The 19,937-nt window shown below is 43.9% G+C and overlaps 1 protein-coding gene across 2 annotated transcripts in view; it reads left to right on the top strand.

Annotated features, from left to right (window-relative positions):
• Positions 1-19,937, top strand: part of UBE2F (ubiquitin conjugating enzyme E2 F (putative)) — a 41,323-nt gene that overhangs the window by 17,193 nt on the left and 4,193 nt on the right. For both annotated transcript variants that reach the window (XM_065750971.1, XM_065750970.1), the window contains 4 exons: positions 5,563-5,633; positions 7,392-7,449; positions 15,325-15,357; positions 16,612-16,674. In XM_065750971.1, coding sequence (XP_065607043.1) covers positions 5,563-5,633; positions 7,392-7,449; positions 15,325-15,357; positions 16,612-16,674 — 225 coding nt within the window. The remainder of the gene's footprint in view (positions 1-5,562; positions 5,634-7,391; positions 7,450-15,324; positions 15,358-16,611; positions 16,675-19,937) is intronic.

Below are 19,937 nucleotides of genomic sequence, written 5' to 3'. Positions count from 1 at the left end.
CTGTTGTCCTTATGGCTATTGCCATATTCCACAGCCACTGGAGCATATTTTTATGGGGCTCTTCAACTTGTGTTTCCAGTCCTGGTTGGTATTGGATTGTGGTGCTTAATTCCCTTTTACAGCATGCAGTGGAAGTCATGAAAAGTGCAGAGATGGTGGCAAGTGGCCTTCTTTGCTGCACACATCAATTCTGCTCGTTGTCTCCCAGGCTGCTTAAATATCTATAAAAAAAAAACAACCTATTTCAATGGTTATTCAACAAGCAGCTTTCCAGAGGGCATCCCAGTGATCACTGTTTCTTATTATAGACAAATAGAACACTCCAAAGAGCTTGCCCTTTTTGAATGGGAGAAACATTATTGCATTGTTATACCCTACTGAAATCGCAGACTGTGGCAGGAGAGGAGGAGGTGCAATTACAATAAAAATAACTTCAGACATTGTTTTCAGAGCTGAGCAGTCTGTAGAAAAAAAAAAAGCAGGCTCCAAAAATGGAAAACAGGTAGGGCACGTGTCTGGTTCTCATGAATTACCCTTGATCTTCTGATGAAGGAAATGATACTCTTTTGAGCACTTAAATTGTGATAATTGCATGCAGAGGTATGAATTGCAGGAAGAAGGAAACCTCACTTCTAGTCTGAACTTTCTTGATTTTGCTTGCTTTCATACTTTTTTTTTTTTACATCTTTTCTATTTTCTAACATTTGGTGTTAATATTTGAGAGCTCATCTTTCAGAGAGGCTGAAGAATGAGTAGGAGAGGATAGTAGAGAAACGTATCCAAGAAGACCTTGGACTTGGGTTCAAATGCACCAAGCCTAAATTCAGCATCATATACGTGCAGTGGCTGCAGCCACAGCACTGCTTTTACATGCACTATATATACACACACAGAGGAGGGGCAGCAGCAGTCTGGAATGGGATGGCCTGAATTCCCAGACTGAGCTTGAAGAGCTCCAGTGGGGTAGAAATGTTCTGTCTCTGGGAGCAGGGCAGCTGGGCTGGCATTCCAGAACATTCCTTCACAAGTTTCCTAACGTTCCTGGTGCTTACAGTCAAGGGGATATATACTAATTTTTTTTAAAAGTTATTGCTTGTGGAGGACCATAGTATTTCTGAAGCAGCTTTGGAGTTTTCCTGCTCAGTTTTCTGTTGTCGTGAGTAGGTTCTCATCTCTTGACAGCGTTTTCCTGGGAATCCTGGAGGAACAAGGCATTCATGGCAGAAGGGGGAGCCCTCCCATGTTCTCATCCACCTGACTCTTTAATCATCATCAACGATAGCAGTTTAACCACTGCTGCATTGAGCACGGGGGGAAATACACAATGTGTACTCATTTTAATTTCTTATATTATCGTGTTTAGGGTGTTCACGTAACACTTGCAAGAAAGCACTTGTTTCGTGGTAGCAGGAGCACAGGATGTTAATTTAGTTGTTTTTAATTGCTAAAATTGTAGGTGAAGAGGAAAAACTAGTAAAGCTTTGTGTTGTGAACTGAAATCAATGCGTGCTGTTCTGTCTGGGAAGCAAAGCACTGGAAGTAAGCAGTGGATCTGTGAGCATAAGGCACTGACTTTTGGCACCTAGGCTGTGCATTCCCCTAGGGCAAAGATTCAAGAGCCTAACCTGTGGGAAGGATGCTTTGGGGCGAGCTCTGCTGTCAAGTGCTGCCTCTTGCTTGTGCGCTGAGCACACAGCTGGTTGATCAGACACTTCTGCATCACTGAGCTGCTGTACGTGGGACTGGAAATGTTTGTGATGATTATCTGTAAGGCAGTAAAATGTTATAAGGGCTCTTCCGCTTTATCCATAATTAAAACTACTTATGCTGTTGAAGAGATGGATAATTTTAGATGCATCTGAGCTGGAGAACAGGAAAAGGTTTTCATTTCTAATCAGTTACTTGGCGTGCAAGAGGAATTGTTCATATAGATCTGTGCTGCGTTGCAAGAGGTAATTTGTGTCACACTGCTTCTGCAAGCTGACAAGCTGCATTTCACTTTGTGCTTTGCAGGCAGACTGAAGAGAGGGAAGAGTGCTCATCAAGGACTTGTTTTACCAAGGACTTCTTATAAAGCAGTGTATTTCCCAAAGGGGGGAACTCTTCCTGGCACTGCAGTTGTGTATTTTCCTGTTGGTTCATCCCAGTGTTACTGAGTTAGTACTGTTAGCACTGCTACAGAACAATCTTATCGTTACAAGTGTCTTTAAACTCCCACGTTGGAAACGGGACACTTATGGGCATTGTGGACAAAACTTGAGCTCTTGGTGTCTTTCAGGCTCAGTGCAGCTCTTTCCATTAATAATATCCCATGTTCTGAATACGAAAAGAAGAGAAATTCATCCTGGGAGGCCTTTCCCCCCTCTAAAGTCGAAGCCACTCGGAAAAGATACTGTACAGATAAAATTAATGGCATTGATATTAGCTATTAAGGGTTTTTCAATGGCACTAGAAGTCCTTAGAGGGTTGACACTTAATATTACCTATTATTTGAGCTGCTGGGATGTTGTGTGTGAGGAGGAAGCAACCGGATACGATGCAGGTTTTGCAGTACCATCACGAGAGCAGAGTTAGTTAGTTCTTAGTCTCCTCAAACTGTGATGCTGTTAGAAAGGCTGAAATCTGTCTGGTAATACTGTCACTTGGCATTTTAAAGCATTCTGCCTTTTAGGAAGTAAGCTGTACAGTCATGAACATTCATGTGCAGCCAACAGAAGCTTGCCTGTGCTTGTGCCTATGAAAACCTCTGGGAGCATTGCTGTCACAGCATCAGAGGAAGCTGTGAAGTGGCAAGCAAAATAATGGAGTACACAGCAGATTCCTCCAGTGCCAAGTGCTGACCTCTGTCTCTGCAGCACCTGTTCCCCAAGCACTGCTTTTCGGATTGATCTGCTGCCCAGAAACAAGTTAGTGAGAAAGAGGAGCGATTGTTGCTGTTGGTTGTTTTGTATTTTAAGTAATAGTAATCTACTGATCAGGGGTTGTCTTGGTTTAAAACAACAGCAAAAACAAAACCTTTTCTCCCTTGAGGTGCAGCTGATGGAGCAGTGGGTGCTACAGGACTGGGGACCTGATGCTGTAAGGAATCAGACCTGGCTAATACTACAGATAGTGACATGAAATCAGTTTTCCGAGGTTTTTATGACCTTAGGCAAGGTCGGAAGCCAGGAATTTGACAGCAGAGCTGCACTTCTTAGTCCTTTTTTCTTGCAGATATCTCAGCTGTGAAACAGCAGTTGGAAGGGACTGGAATCCTGTAGAACTGAATGTCAAGACTATGAGACTATCATTGATCTTTGGTGTAGGACTTAGGGTTAGACACAGCGTTCCCATGTTAGCACACATCGGTCTGAAATGAAGTTCCTGTACTGATCGGTGCTTTAACATCCAACCTCTGATTCACTGAGAATAATGGGGGAGAGATTGTTAGCAATGTCCTTAAGGAAAAGGGGCAAACTCGATAAAAGCTTGTTCTATACAATTAAACTTACTTCTACCCAAACTGAAGGCAATATATGCGTAGTAGTCAGCTGCTTGCAACGCTGTGCTGTGTTTTGAGGCTTGTGACTGACATGGTGAAGCCAGCTGAGATCAGAAGTGGAAACTGGGATGGTTTCCATGATTAAAAACTCACGGGGCATCCGAAAAAGATCAGTGGTTGCTGAGAACTGAAGAAGAAGATGACATGGATCGCTGGTGTGTGCCGTGGTGAGGTTGGATTTACACATAAAACTTGCAGTCTGAGGAGAGGGATGAACTTATGAGCAGTGAAATAAATGGATTTTCTAAGCTTTGCTGTCACATCCGTGACCTGGAGATGGTTTGAGGTGTTAAGTGAAGCATCTCAAGGAAAGCTTGCGTGGATTTGTTGATGTAAGGAAGATTCAAAGATAGCTTGAAGCAAAAACTCAAAGCAGAATTTGGCTAGAGCAAATTTTTATGGTAGTGCTGCTGTTGTCCCTGTCTGTCTCTAACAGAACAAGGGGAGAGATGGAGAAAACCTTTGTCTTACTGTCAGCAGTGAGTCTCTCTTATTCGTAGAGATAAGAAGCACTTTGGTGTTTGGTGAAAGGACAAACCATTTGCTGTTTTTTTCACATTACACAAAACTAAGATGCCAATTACTTCTGTGTCTGCACAGATTTGGGAGCTTCTCATAAAGGTTTAGTTTCTATGAAACTTAATTCTTCTATTCATCAATACATTCTCTGTTGGAAGGCTTTTAAAGCTGTTTTCTCTCTTGACTGTAGACTTGGGAAGCAGTGGGGGAAAATAGCTCCACATTTACAATAGCAGATTTAATTGAAGTTCTGAAAGGTACTGATCTGTGTTGGTCTTACAGTACATCTACTGTAAGAAATTATCTGCCTGATTGAAAGCTGCGAATCGTAATTGGGAGAACAGGAATGGAATAATGTGCTGTTGCTAAGCTACCAGCATTTTTATGGCCTGCTCTTTATTTACTTCACAAAACTAAAGCAAATGAAACTGTATTTTAAGAATCTGTGTTTCAAAACTCGCTGTCTAATTCAACATTCTGGTGACCTGACCTAAGAATAAGTTGGTTTTTACATTAGCATCTGCAGTTTGGATACGACCACCCTGCTTTGCGCTTCTCTTCATACTTGGCTTTCTTTAAGATCAGTTTTTCTGAGGGAAAAACCCATCATTAGTAAAGAGTAGAAAGAATCACAGAATTGTAGGGGTTGGAAGGGACCTCTAGAGATCACTGAGTCCAACCCCCTGCCAAAGCAGCTCCCAGCCCAGGTTGCACAGGTAGGCATCCAGGTGGGTCTTGGATGTCTCCAGAGAAGGAGACTCCACCACCTCTGGGCAGCTCTGTCACTGCAGTGGGAAGAAGTTCCCATGCACATCTGTGCAGAATTTCCTATGCTTCAATTTGTGGCCATTTCCTCTCATCCTATCGCCACACACTGCTGAGAAGAGTCCAGCCTCATCCCTTTGCCTCCCACTCCTTAGGTATGCGTCCTTTATCATCTTTGTGGCCCTCTGCTGGACTCTTCCTAGGACTTCTCTTTCTTTTTGTACCATGGAGCCCAGAACTGGACACAGTACTCCAGATGAGGCCTCACGAGGGCAGAGTAGAGGGGCGGGACCACCTCCCTTGACCTGCTGGCCACGCTCTCTTTCATGCATCCCAGAATGCCATTGGCCCTCTTGGCCACCAGGGCACACTGCTGGCTCATGGTCAACCTGTCGTCCACCAGGACACCCAGGTCCCTCTCCTCAGGGCTCCTCTCCAGCAGCTCATCCCCCAACCTATTGGTGTGTCAGCCATTCCTCCCAGCTTCATAACAGCTTCATAACATCAGCAAACTTGCTGAGGGTGGACTCTACCCCCTCATCGAGGTCATCGATGAAGATGTTGAGCAGGAAGCTTGAAGGGCAGAGGAAGCTGGTGTACCTCCTGTAGTTAAACTGTCAGTATCTTTAACACGCAGTGAGTATCAAACATATTTCCCTTTTTGATTCTATGACTTGTAACAGTGATTTGGCTTTGTTTAGAAGAATAACACTGTAATTTGTTTTCTGTCCTGGCAGCCTCCAAAAGTAAAATGCTTGACAAGAATCTGGCATCCAAACATCACAGAGACGGGAGAAATCTGCTTAAGGTAGCAACAGCATTCTTTTTTTTACCCTGAAAATCTTTCTGTGGAATGAAACGTATGTAATTTTCAAGTCTCTATTACTTTTGTCAACGGTTTCTGGAAATCAGACCACGATGTGACCCCTGGGAACACAGGAATATACTGGAAGTGTGGTGTTCTTGCTGTGCAATAGGTGCTGGCTAGAAGCTGGCTCCTCAAGTTCAGATTTAACTTTTCGTTCTGTTTAGGATAAAAGTGTAACATGCAGTCTGGACACAGCTTCTTATTTCTTTTCTTTTTTTCTGTTGTTTTTTTTTCCCCTTTTCTTCTCCTCATAGATGAATGATGGCCCTAAGAAGGCTGAAGGCTTTACTCATTCAATGCCTGTATGTGTTTAGTGCTCAGAAACTTTCAAAAAAGGGGGGAAAAAAAAGGATCTCGAGGATGTTTCAGTGTGTCTATTCTTCAAATGATTTTAATTATGTCAGACAAATGTAGTGTTGGAACATCATAATTCTGGTTAATGAAGTGAAGTCATTTCTTTGGCGTCTGCACAGGAATGTCAGTTTTATTTGATTGTCAGATACTTAAGCACATTAAACCTTTGAAACATCTTGCCATGTAGTTGGGAAATCAAAAATAGCCTGGGCTGCTCTATGCCTGTTATAATGGAGAATGCAACCTATATATAGTACCTGCAATCAACTTCTACCAGAGTCTTCATATAGAAATATCTTCTAATTCCCTATCAGTGTTTTTCCAGCTGCTTTCTTCTGAGCATACCTTACAGTACAGTGTGCAATCATACAAGAAATACAAGGCAGAGCTTACATAGCATTTCCTGCCATAGCTCCATGTGGAATATGAGTGTCTCCTCTTGAGTCCTGGCTGCTGAGCATCCCCAGCTGGAGATTTGCATAGAGAGAGAGGCTTTGGGAGCTGGAGGGGTGTTAATGAGCTTTGGCTGCTGTTCTCAGGCACTTGGAGCTCTGTCAGTTGATACTTGCAAGCCTTTTTTGTATGTGTTCAGTATTTCACCTTCACCCTGTCACGTTAGCAGTAGAAACCATTGTTGCTGATCAGTTTTTGTGCTTTGTTAACATGTTGTGTGAGTTTTCAGTTTCAGATTGCTTCTTGACAGAGGAAGTCAGTTGTGAAATGATGCTTACAGGAGTTTCTCAGACTCTCTTTCAGAACTTTGCTTTCATGCACACGAGTGACACTTCTGCTTTTCCCAGTCTTTCAGCACTCCTGGTGTTCCTTAGTTATGCTCTGGTCACCAATATTTCTCATGACTGGTGATGTTTTAACTAAGAGTTGAGGGGTGCCTGACCAACCACCTCAACTCTTTCATCTCGTAAATAAGTCTGCAGTTTCAGCAGCCCTATTATGTAGCATAATATGCAAGTCAGATAAAATTCCTGCATGTGCACATAGGAAAGCCTGTATTTTATTTACATTAAATGGAGCACACGTGTGTGCCTGTGCATTGAGGGGGAAACAAAGGCTTGGCGTGGGACTGTCATGAGGACTGCTGTCACACTTCATGTACTTAAAATCATTTGATTTTTGGCAAAGCTAAGCTGTGTGAAGAATGTAATTCTAGGACAATGTACCAAGTTTTGTGCTTTTAGAAGTCCTGGTGCTATATATAGTGCAAGAGGGATTTAATTCTAGCATTGCAATTTCTTCCATAGTTGTTAAAGCTTCCTAAGAAGACTTCTAACAAAGTTTCTCTAACTAAAAGTGACACTGTGTAATATGTCTTTTTTTTTTTTCCAGTTTATTGAGAGAACATTCAATTGATGGCACTGGCTGGGCTCCAACTAGAACATTAAAGGTACCATTTCCTTTCAGATACATACAGCAAACTAGATCATCTTTTAAAATACTTTTACATATCTGTAAAGATTAAGATAAATGTAGTTTGCTCTAGAAGCAACTGTTAGGTTCTTTTGCCTTTGAATAAGCTGGTGGAAATACTGAAACAATTACTGTGCCAACTGAATATAGAAATGTTGTCTATTTTTAAGTGTAGCTGCTTTGAGTGGTAACAAGTTTTGTGGTATGATATATTTACAGTGTCCCTGAGGAGCCACTCTCACTAAGGGTGGTCTGATCTCTTGGAGTCTTTTTAGAAATCCAAGAGCGTGCTGTGAGCAGGACTAACAGTAACCATAACCCTTTCAATTTCCATTGTGTTGTCTGTTCTGACAAGTCAGCAGGCTTTCTTAAGAACATTATTTCCTTGGGCAACTAAAGGGCACAGAATTAGACTGTAGTTACTGTGCTGCCTTCGTGTTTCATCCCAGTGTCTGGACTGGTGAGAAACACATCCACACGTCAGTGCTGCATGAGCACAGTGCTCCTGCCTGTTTTAGTAATCCCTGCAGGGAAATAACTGCCTCTGACCTTTAAGCTTGCCTTGAAGTCACGCTTCCTCAGCCACCAAAATGTAAGTAGGATTTGCCCCTCGTGAAGCTGATGGCAGTTTTGCCACCATGACTGCAGAATGGCATCTGAGGTCGGTCCCACAGCAGCTGGGCAGTGTTAAAAAATTCAGAGCTGTAGTTCCTGGATGAGATGTACATCCCTTGTGACAATCTCCAAGTGCCTCAGTGCAGTGAGTGCTCTCATCCTGATACAGGAGGCACTCCGTTGTTCATTCGCTGCTACGTGACCTTGCTGTCAGAAGAGTCTTGCAGAGCACTGAGGAATAATCTCTCCAGCTTTTACCAGGAAACCTGCCAGCATTTCTTCCTAAAGAGCATTAGCTAGGTCGATAGTGGGCGAACGTGTCAGGTGTTTGTTTCTTTACAAAAGTCAGATTCAGAAAGAATTTTGGTCTGATACTTGCTTTGTTTTTTGTAACTGTGAATGAGATCTACGTCTTCTTTTAATCTCTAAAATCCTCTTATGAGCTGTGTGATTTCCTGGGAAGTGGAACCAGCACGTGTTGTTTTGTGGTTTTCCTTAAATCCTCTTTGCTTATTTTTCATCAGTACGTATACTTTATTTTCTCTCTCGCATTTCTGCTTTCAAATTACCTTAAATTGAGACATCAGGTCATTCAATACTTTGCTTCTGTTCTCATTCCTCCGTTTCGTTCCCAGAGAAAGTTTTTGCTCTGCAAATGTTTAAGTAGAAACAAGTAGAAAATTACTGTGCTGGGATTCACAGCAGACCAGAACGTTTCGTGGAGCGATGTGCAGGGGTGACAGGTGGCAAATGAGAGCCATGAGATGCAGCAGAGGTAGCTTTCATCTCTCCACACTCCCCCTGCACCCACTAATCCTTCTGGAGTTGTTTCTGGCACGTGGGCACCACAGCTGGGGGACGTGCTCCTCTCTACAAGCTGAATGCTATGGAAAATATCTGGGCTTGGCCAGAGACAGCCTTGAGAGACAGGGCTTCCTATTTCACTCACTGATAATGGGAAGTTATCACTGATTTTGGGAAGGAGCAGTGCCCAACTTTGTCAAATACTCTAAAAAGCTGCGACCTATCATTTTTGGGTGACAAATGCCATCAGGTGTCACCGGTGCAGCCATTCTCCGTGCATAAATAAAGCCATTTAAACAACCAGCAACCTCAAAAGCCACGTGCACAAAGCAAGCCAGCTTTGCCTCAGGTTGCTGCTGCATCCATCCGTATGATATGCACTTAACCTTTTAGGAGGCTTTGGAAATGTTAGATTGTCCCATCTCCCATATCCTTGTGGTGGCAGCAGAGCTCTGACGTGAAACATCCTTCGAAACAAGCTACTGTGACCTTTTTAGGACTTCCTTACACTATCAAACTGGCAGCCACTTGAAGAGTGGAAACTACACCTTTCCACTTTCTGATAACGAGCCAAAAAACTGTAGGAATTATCTGACAATAAGCATTCTAGCAGCGTGTATATAAGGGGGGGAGAGAGAAATGGCTCCCAGTTCATTTCATGTTCTGGCAGTTTGTGGCACTTGCTGCTGTCTCATTCACAGTTGAATTGTGGAGAGGTTCCCAAGTGTTGAGCACGGTGCTGTCTTCCCGTTCTTCCCATTATGGGATGTGTTTCCATGAGCCACTGGGAACTGCAGCCTGTGTGCTGGTGAGGGCACCTGAGTGTGTGCTCCTCCCAAATTCCTGTGTTAGATGAAGCAAGTTGGACTGCAGGAGTTACTTTATCCTGAGGCTCTCTGAGTAGCTTGCCTTTTCTAGGTCTCGTAGTCAAAGCTGTGGTTTTCCAGGTGGAAATCAAATAAGTTGTTTTAATTCCTCCCGCTCTCTGATTTTCATGACACAGAAGGTAGCAGTTTTTAAATGCCTACTATGAAATAACAGTGTTATTGCCTTAATGCCCTGCTTTTTTCACCCTCGGGAGTTTCAGTTTTGAACTCAGATTGCTGCAGCAGCTCCTGCTGCTCCTCAGTGCACACCTCCTCGTGCCTGGCTCGCCACGACCCAGCTGCCTGCTTAAGCCAGGCCTCCCTGGTGCTCATCAGCTTTGTCTGAAACACTTGTTTTGACTTTGCTGTAAAATTATCTCGGGTGATTGAGCTGAAAAAAAAAAAACATATCTATGTATTGTGATTGCCTAATTGGTTCTAAAAGTCAGGCTGATTCTTCTGCAATTATCTCCGACAAACTATGACTGGAAATTGGTCAGTGACTGATTTATGAACCATAAAAATAATCAAGGCACTGCTGTGCAGCCCTGACTCTTCAGGATAGAGCGTGGTAATGTTAAAAACAGTATTTTTAAACATCTGATGAGTGTCCACAAGGAGAATTTGGGTGGGCTCCCTGTTCTGACAGAGCTGCAGTGGGTTTCAGATAACTGGAGGACTATTTTCTGTAGGGTTTTCTTGTTTTCTGCTCAAAGTTTTGCACTTTTCGATGCCTACAGCGTTTTAAAGTGTTACTTTTGTCATGTTTTATGTTATTTCTGTCAGTAGACAGGAGTGGGAATCCTCAAGGTTCCCTCCAACTGTAGCATTCAGCTTTCTATGGCAACCTGTAGGAAAATGGTATTTAAGACATATCTGTGTTATTAAATAATCTAATCTCCAAGGTATTAAAGGCATCGAGAATCATTTACAAGAAACTGGCATTAATTGAAGTTTATTCATAAGAGGCTTACTTATTTAATCAGTGTTTATGAGTAAATGGGAAAATGTCTCCTATTTGTTGCATTGGTTTTGCTTTTGTCCACAGGCAGTAATGTTACTCCATTGGAAGTCACACAAATGGCAACCTGTAATCTTGTGCAGAGGGTCTTCACTTAATATTTCCACTTCGCAGCCTTTAAGCATGAAGCTGTGTGGTTCCTAAAAGCTTTGGGATGAGCACAGAACTTCCATTCATTCTCTTAATACAAATGGGTGGTCTGCTGTCAGGATAATTAGTGTAGAGGAGGATTTTCAGCAGCCAATAGCTGTCAGTGCCTTCAAGATGAAGGGAAAGAAGAGTAAGTACGTTCTGTGCCATCCTAATTTAATTCTTGCTGCTGATGGTACCTCTTTCTCAGCCAGCATTATGGTAATGTTGTTTGCTCTAATGGCAGCAGGATCACTCCTGATCTGAGTTCCGCTGTTGATTTATTCAAATCTGTGTGCAGAAATCTCCAAGCACGTGCTTGGAGAAGGGACGTGTTTATTCCCCATTCTAGCAAAGCTGATCTCCTTGCTCCAGAGCTGCTCGACGACCTCAGCCAGCACGCTGACAGTAGGGCCGTGGGGTTGTGCTTCAGTTCTGCTTTCAGCACAGTTGCTGTTATCACTGGCGCGTTCTTGCGAGCGACTCCCTAGAACAGCGTAGTGCATTGTAAGTCTAATTAAAGCATGCTTGTTTTCCCCAAATTGTTGGTTTCCAAATATGCCATCGGTGTTGACTTTCATCAGTTGAGTAGACCGGTCTCCGGAGGACCATCGCTGCAGTGTTCGTAATCACTGTAGCGTAGTTCATTAAGAACTATTGCAGAGTTCCCCTGGGAACAATTTACAAAACATTATCTGCTTGCTCCAAGGTAATGCTGGGGACAAATGTCAAGGAGTCAGGAACAAAAACGGGGGAGTTTCAGTGAAGTGCTCCTGCGTGCTTGGCAATTCACAGCTGTCTTGGTCTAGCAGGGGAGCAGACCATCGCTGTTCCTATTTTCTTCCCTCTGGTATATTTGAGCACAGAAGAAATCGTTTTCCAGCCTTCCTCCTGTTGTGCTTTGTTTTGTGATTGCTAACTGGAGCAGCTCATGCCATTTAAATTACCCAAAGCTCTCTAAGCGAGCTCCTGCTGTTATGTTTGGGTGGGAAGCGTGAGCTGCGGGCACATGAGAACTGAGGTGGCCCTTGGGATGGACTGAAGAAACACCCGTGTTCATTTCACCACTTTATTGTGGGTGAAAGTGCTGTTTTAGCTGATAGAGGGATTTAGCAAGGTATTTAGCAGTGTTACACCTGAGGTTCCAGAGGAGCAGCACGGGGGGAGGCAGTGTTAAACAAGAGGAGGCTCAGGGGCAACATTATCACTCTACAGCTCCCTGAAAGGAGGTTGTGGCAAGATGGGGGTTGGCCTTTACTCCCAGGTAGGACAAGAGGGAACGGCCTTAAGTTGTGCCAGGGAGGTTCAGGCTGGAAACATTTCTTCTCAGAAGGCATGGTGCAGCTGGAAGCGCTCAAGAAGAGCATCAACGTGGCACGGAGGGATGTGGTTTAGTGGGGATGGGTTGGGGTTGGACTAGATGATCTTAGAGGTCTTTTCCAACCTGAATGATTCTGTTCTATGATTCTGTGCTTACCGAAATATCCTCTTCTTCCCTAAGCAGCCTTCTTCCAGATAAGCAGTTCATAGAATCACGGAGTCATATCTCTAAGATCACCTAGTCCAGCTGTCAGCCCATCCTCTCCTCGCCTACTGACTGTGTCCCTCAGTGCCACGTCTGCCCTTTTATCACCTCCAGGGATGGTGACTCCACCAAGAGGTGTCTGCTGTCTCTGGAATCACAGCATCACAGCATGGTAGGGCTTGGAAGGGACCTCTGGAGATCATCCAGTCCAACCCCCTGCCAGAGCAGCTCCCAGCCCAGGTTGCACAGGCAGGCATCCAGGCAGGTCCTGAATGTCTCCAGAGAAAGGAGAGTCCACCAGTCTTCCTGGGCAGGTCTGCAGGCAGGAGGGGAGCATCCCCTGGCTTTCAGCACACAGGTGTGCCCCTTCCCACACGGGATGTGCAAAGCTTGCCGTGGTGTTGCATTGGACTTAAAAAACTCCTGTCAGACATCTGCTTGCATGGGCGACTGCTGCTTCATTCCATTGATCTGAACAGATTAAAGCGTTTGTGCATAAGAATGGTTTAGCAACGAGCTTTAATTTAATTAGTCTATTAGATCAGAAATTCTCCTTGAATCTCTGAGGAAGTTGCTTTTGATTGGAAGTTCATTAGCTGCTTTTGTCTGGCTTGTTCCCTGCTTAAATTAGCATAGTAAATATACTTTGCCTGCTGGAGGAAAACCTTAATTTACAATTTACATGTTGACTCTCTCTTCAAAAGAGCTGCTGTGTGGTTTTGTTGGTGTTTTTTTCAGGCATCCCAAAGAACAGCTCAACACTTGCCTCTGACATGGTTTCAGTGGCATCGCTTTTGTAGAGAGCTTATGAGAACTGCCCCTCGTGCATATTGGGTGACTGAATCAGGACCTCCTACAAACACGAGGCTTTGAGAGTCCCTAGCCTGGGGAGAGCCCATTTCCCTGGCTCTTTAGATCGTAGGATCACAGAATGGCTTGGGTTGGAAGGGACCTCCAAGATCATCTAGTCCCAACCCTCCCGCTGAGCTGATCATTAACATTCTCCGTACAGAGTTAACTTTCTGCTTTCAGAGTATTTAAACTGGAAGTTCAGTGATGTTTGTAGCCAAGGATAATGCTTTGTTATGCTAAGAGAAAACAGAAGCTTAGCTTTTTTGAACTGCTCAATCTGGCAGTGTCTATTGTTCGGTAGCTTGCAGATCCTTTCAGTTAGCCAAGAGCACATTAAGCATTCAGGCAGGTTGCTCATCTGCATGCAGCAAGCAGCTCTGCTCAAGTCAGTAGTGCAAAGTGATTATTTTTGCAGTACAACAGTGTCAAGTCCTTCAAATATTAAATACTTGCTTCACTGCCTCTCAGCTGTTCCATCCCACTTCCCTGTCTTAATATCCCAGTTTTAAATCTGGGCTGGCCTCAAGCTCATTACAAACAGCGTTGCCCTCTGCTAGCATTATTTTTATGGAACCATGCAAGGGTATAAAATGAATCCAGCACATCATAGAGACTTGAACAGGGGGGAAACGGGTCAGAAATAATATTTTCACACCATTTGTTCAGTAATAATAATAATAATCCCTTTATGCTTTTTGGTCTTTAGAACAGCCATAAAAATGCACAGCCCTCTGAGCCTGACAGGGATTTTTGTTATTTTCTTGGGAGTTTTTTGATAGAATTTCAAAGCCAGCTTGAATTAAATAACAAGTCAAGCATTCCAGTCTTAAAACTGTTTCAGCAGGTGAGAATTAGGAAGCAATTCAGGTGAACTTAAAAACATGAGGTTTTTATTGATTGACATGGGGAGTAGGGGTTACATTTCTGTCTTGAGGTGCAGCTCCTAACTGGAGTAGTTGGGTTCGATGGGCTCACTGAGGTGTGCCCATTTTGCAGCCCGTGCTGCCACTGAAGATGAGAAGTACAGCTGAAAAGAGTCGATCTCTGCCACACCGGGCGGTTTCAGAGGTTCCATTAGGAGGAGATGGGGAAACTGGAAACGCTCTCTGATCATTTGAGCTTCACTAGGCAGCTTTCCATCGTTAGAAAGATGCACTGAGCAGGTTGTTCGTGCAAGATCAAAGGGAAAGGGAATCGTAGGAGGCTGTTGGGACCTCCTGTCTTTTACTCAGGACGTAATTGGATGTCATTTTCGGGGAATGCAGATTTGCCCAAGGTTTTGCAGTGGGGTAGCTTGGTTAGTGGTTTCCCAAGAAAAGAGTCCTGTCTCTTGAAGGCCTTCAAGCTGGTGGTGGGTGATCCCTTGGAGTCTGCTTATATCTTCTTTGTTTTTTCAGTCTTTGAGGCTTGTAACTATCACTTAAAGTCAGTGATAGTGGACCCATTCTGGGGATGAGTACCCTCAAAATGGCACCAAATAAGGGAACATTTAGAGACAGTTTACCCTTAATCTTCCTATTATCAACAATTGCAAGTCCTCTCGTGGTTTCTTTTTAAATAGATGCTCAAAAACTAGGACCTTAAGACATTCACTCACATAAGGATGATATCTCTGTAATCATTACACCTAGATCTGCTCTCTGTGCCATCATGACACTGATTCAAATATTTGTCTGTCGTTACTTAAAGTTTTTTGATTGTTAAGAACAGATTGCTAAATGAAGTTGTATACCCATCCTTGGAACTAAGCTGGGAGGGCTTCAGGTGGTGGAACTGAAATGACTGTTCCTCCCCTTGGGCAACAGGAATAAGGAAAACCTGAACTTGTATTTGAAAGTATTTGGGTTTTGGTGGCTTTGAAATTCCAGGCATCCATGAGGTGTGGAAGATATTTCAGCATTTTGATTGAAATTAGTAAAGCATAACTCTTAATCTTGGGATGATTTCCAGTAAGCTCGTGGGCTGGTAGAAAAACAAAGCTGGTCAGCTTGTTCAGAACACCTGAAATGCATGCTAACTGACTCTGCTTTTCCCTTGCAGGATGTTGTCTGGGGATTAAACTCTTTATTTACTGTAAGTAAATGAATCCTTTGCGTATCCACTATCCTTCTGTCTGCCTCGTGTGGTTTCAGCCTCACCTAATGTTGCCACTTGAGGTCTTGTTCCCTTTGGCCTCGGTGGGTGTTGTTTCCAAGTTTCACGTGAAGACTGAGCTTGGGACTGGCTGCAGTCATCCTGCTTTCGTGGCAGCAAAAAGCCTTGTTTGTGTAGGTGGCTGTTTTAGTCGATTGATTTACAAGATTGGAGAGCATTTGCCTTTTCACCAAAGAGTAATCTGTTTCAGTTACTCTCCCACTGCATGTTAAGTGACCAGAGGGAAGTGAAATCGGGCACAAAGAAGTCCCTTCAGCAGCACAACTGCACATAAAAATCATCTGTTGGGCAGACAGCAGCACTTGATTGTCATGCATCAGAGACCGCAGGGATTTGTTGTGTCCTGGAGGACGTGCTTTGCAGCTTGCTCTTGGGTCTCCCTCCCACGCCGCTTCTTACATACGATCAGGCTTTGTAAAGCTGGCTCTTTCAGAGGGCAGTTTTGCTTCTGGAGGGAAGCATGTTGCCCATGCAGATTCTTGCAGGCAGAGGAGGGTTTTTCTGTGATTCACATTATATTTTATCACGATGCACATATTACCAGCAGCTTGGCTTTCTTTGTTTTAACCCGAGACCCTTGCACCTTCACTGAGATTAAACTGATGGAACTCAGATTTGGTTTTGCCTCTTTCTGCTCCTCGCCCTCTTGTGCTGTTATCTCACGGGGTCTTTGCACTCCCTTTCCTTCTGGGTCATGTGTTTCCCATTGCACTAAAACCATTCCTGTCTGTTGAAATTGCTTTGCTCTTGGAGATGAAATTAAGGAAATTCTCTCTGCTTTATCGCCAGGCTGTGCGCAGTTCTGAACTTAATTAGGGTTTGCAGTAACATAAACCCCAATTAATGAGAATCATCAACAACTGTGCTTCCTCAGACTTCGAGTGTTCCTTCAAAAACTATCTCGTGTTTCAAACAGAAATGCATCCCTGCCCAAGGAGTGTGTCGCAGGGGCTGTATGACGGATGAGATGGAGTGTGTTGCTGCCCTTGTCCTTTAATTGCTGTTAGATTCAGTTTGCAGCTGCCCAACCTGTTTGCATTTACCTTTGGCAGGGATACCAACAGTTATGGCACTACCCTTGCTAGTCTTGTTTGCTTTGCTTCTCTTTCTTGTTTATTAGTGCTTGAGGAAAGTGTGGAGGAAGCCTTACAATGTCCTCTGCTTCTTCCCCAGGATCTTTTGAATTTTGATGATCCTTTGAATATTGAGGCTGCAGAGCATCATTTGCGTGACAAGGTGAGTCAGTGGTTTATTTAAAGCATTTTGTTCCTTAACACACACTGTACTCTGTGATTCCCAGTCAGTCCTTTTATAGCATTTGAGCTGCTGCTCAAGGCAGTAGAGTGACTCAGTGTATCAAAGACCAGAGATTCAAACAAAAATAAGCTTGATCTGGGAAAGTAAACTCAGCACAGTAGTGGTATGCGCCATATGCTCAAATTGTTGACCATAATGTCATCACATCCCCAGAATAGATGGTCTTTGGCTTCTTGTTTTTAAGATTTTCCCTGAAGCTGTGTATGTGCTGTGGAGCAAACGGCAGCAATTCTTTTCTGGCACAGCAACGTGAGCAGCCTTTCACTTAAAGGCCAGCAAAAAGATCCCATCCCTCTCTGTTTCCTTCAAAATGCTGCTTTTATTTTGTTCACAAGCCTTACATATTGCATGCTTTTATTAAGCAGTAAGAAATGGGGGCACGTTTTGAAACCCAGGAGTGGAAACTTTTAAAATACTCTTTATCCTCTCAGCTGAGATTGAGTGTGGGGATACAAAAGTAATAACTTACCTGCATTTCTGAAGCTGTGTCACCATACGTTATATACCTTAAGAGTAACAGCTGTTGACTTGGCTTGCTTATTTTAATTAAACTCATCTGATGCTTTTGGCAAAGTCAACCTTCAAGACTGAACAAAATCTCCAGGTAGACGTTGCTTTGAGGAGTTAGAAAATGCAGAGTCAGTAATTTGGGTTGCACATTTGTCTTCCCAGCTATTTTTTGTTTCAGTAAGACCTCATAGCTAGTCTGGTATTCATCAGTATTTGCAGGGCTGGGATGAGACAGCCTGAGGTAAGAGAGAATTGGTGGAAAGCTAATCTGGAAGTGGTTTTCATTATAGTTTTGTTATGTTTTCTCTGCAAACGGTGCCAGGAAACCTTCCAAGCCATAAAACACAAAGTAGTTACAGGCAGCCCGAGGAACAAAACCAGTGTGGTGAGGTGGCAGGTCAAAGCATTTCCTTTGTTTGCACTTCTAGGCTGAAAGATTCTCCAACATCTTGCCAGGGACATCACAGTTATCCAGTGCTGTGAAATTCATGTTCTACCACGTTTACATCTTTGGTGCCTGTGTAGGTTTGTTCTTCAGTGAGTCTGACATGCTCGTTGCTGACAGGAAGCACTGGATTATCCGTTGTATGCCTTTGCAGCATCGTGAAAACAAACCCAATAATGCCTTGTGTAGGGATTGCTAGGGGGAAGATGACTGCTTCTCCACAAAGGATGTGACTGCAACTTGCACTTTGGTCTCTCTAGGGAATAGGTGTCACGTAGTGCCTGAGCACTTCGTTATGGAGTGAAAGTTTCCCCTCGCCAGAAAATACTGCTCTGCACAGTATGATTAATATGGGAATTGTACTGAGTTTTCCCTACAACACAGCTCTACACAAATAGCTCTGACTGTGTAGAGCAGACACTGTAAGGAAATGCCTGTGGTCATTTGGCAGTGTGGGAGTGCATGGCTTGTAAAAGCCAAAACAAATGTGCACGGAGTGGTCCTTTGTGGCTCTCCTGGGGGAGATGTCTGTTTCACTGATGTCACTTCAGATCGCAAATCCTGAGATCCTTTTGCAGACACTGAGGCTTAGTGTGGCTGCTTGGGAAGTTAACAGCTCATCTGAAGCCTGCCTCTGGTTATTTAAAACGTGGAGCTGGAGTTGGTTCAGTTCTCTAGGCTGGTATTAAGTCATCAAAAATGCCTGTCTTCCTGCAGATTCTGGAAGCTGTATTCGTGGTCTCATCACAGATATCAGATGTCTGTTATTAATTTTTTGCATTAGGTCCTTGGCTTTTACTGGAGCATATAGCTGGGAAGGCAGACTTGCTCTAAAATAACACAAAATTCAGAGCTCGGGTTGTTCAACTAATTGCTGTGAAAAATCATGTCTTATTTGACACCTGTGTTCGTGCAGGTTCATCTTCCAACCTTCAGCTGCAGAAGTGATTTGGAGCAAGGTTTTTCCCAGCATTTAATCTGTATCGATTTGCTTTCTCTCCCAGCCAGATGAGCCGAACAGTGAAAGAGTAGGGGTGTACCTTGTTGGTACAAAGCTGGATGAGCTTTCAGGACGCGTGCATTCCTTAGCTGGAGGTGCTGTGGGCACTGCCTGCAGATGAATTGGCACCCACTGAGCCCAGATGTGAGCGTAGCTCTGTCCAACTGCATGGTTGTGCTCTTTGTATCAGTTGTAGTTCATGGAGATGAGCGGGATAAATCACTTCTGGAGCTGGTTCCTGTCCAAAAGGTTGGACAGCCGTGGCTTAAAGGATTTTGTGTGACTCTTCCTTGGGAAGCAGTGTCAATATGTTTCCCATCACAGAGCTCGGAGACAGGTAGGAGTGCAGCCCGCAGGCAGCCTGCGATTGCGTCAGGAAGACACTGTTCATGCCACACTTATGGCCCTCTCCTTGTTTGCCCCAGGCAGGAGGATAACACTTGTCACTGGAGGAGGGCTGCTGTCAGACTCGATGTAATTATTGCTGGCAACATCCAGGATGTGAAGAGGCCGGCGTGCTGCTTCCAGCAGCAGATCAGCCTGATCCCTACCTGCCCTGTTTTATTCCCTGGTAGTCTCAAGCTTTAAAGCACATGCAGCTCAGTACCCCTACAGAAAAGTGGTCTTTCTGTCTTTATTGTCTTTTTTTCCCCCCTAGTCATATTCTGCTGCTGCCAGTGAAGGGAGGCTTACTTGTTTCCCTGCCTTTTTCCACGGTTCGATGGGTGGCAGGGCTTGTGCTGTTGCTTTGGTGTTTAACAACAAATTATTTTGCATCTGTTTGTGCAGGGGATTTTGGCTCTAGTTTTAGGGATCGTAGCTTTTCACTCCAGCTGCAGAATTTTGGCATCTCTGTCGTCACCATTTCTAATCCATCTGTTTTTAGGCATCTTTATCTCAATTGCCCTGTGCAGCCTCAGTCTTTAGGAACCTAGGCTTAAAGATGCCTTTCCTCCCAGTCGTGTGCTGTCTTTGGAGGCTGTTTTAATGAGCCTTCTGAGATGAACATTTCCTTCCGTTGCCTGAGGAAAGTCTTCTCATCCTTGAGAGTGCCAACGTGATTCCGTTAGAAGCAGCATTAATAATTAAAACAGCTCTAGATTGCAGGTTTCACTGGAGAGCTTTTATGGCTTCACAACCGTGTGCAGTTTTTTGATTCTTTAAGTAGCAAACGGTTTAGCATTTTTTATAGAGCGGCCTTAATGTCTCAAAGTCTCCCTTGGGCTA

This window comes from Cyrtonyx montezumae, unplaced genomic scaffold (assembly GCF_038088225.1).
Source record: "Cyrtonyx montezumae isolate F1298 unplaced genomic scaffold, pur_monq_1.0 scaffold_7, whole genome shotgun sequence".
NCBI classification, from domain to species: domain Eukaryota; kingdom Metazoa; phylum Chordata; class Aves; order Galliformes; family Odontophoridae; genus Cyrtonyx; species Cyrtonyx montezumae.
Note: the sequence above shows the minus strand (reverse complement) of the source record. Positions and strands in the feature narration are given on the sequence as shown.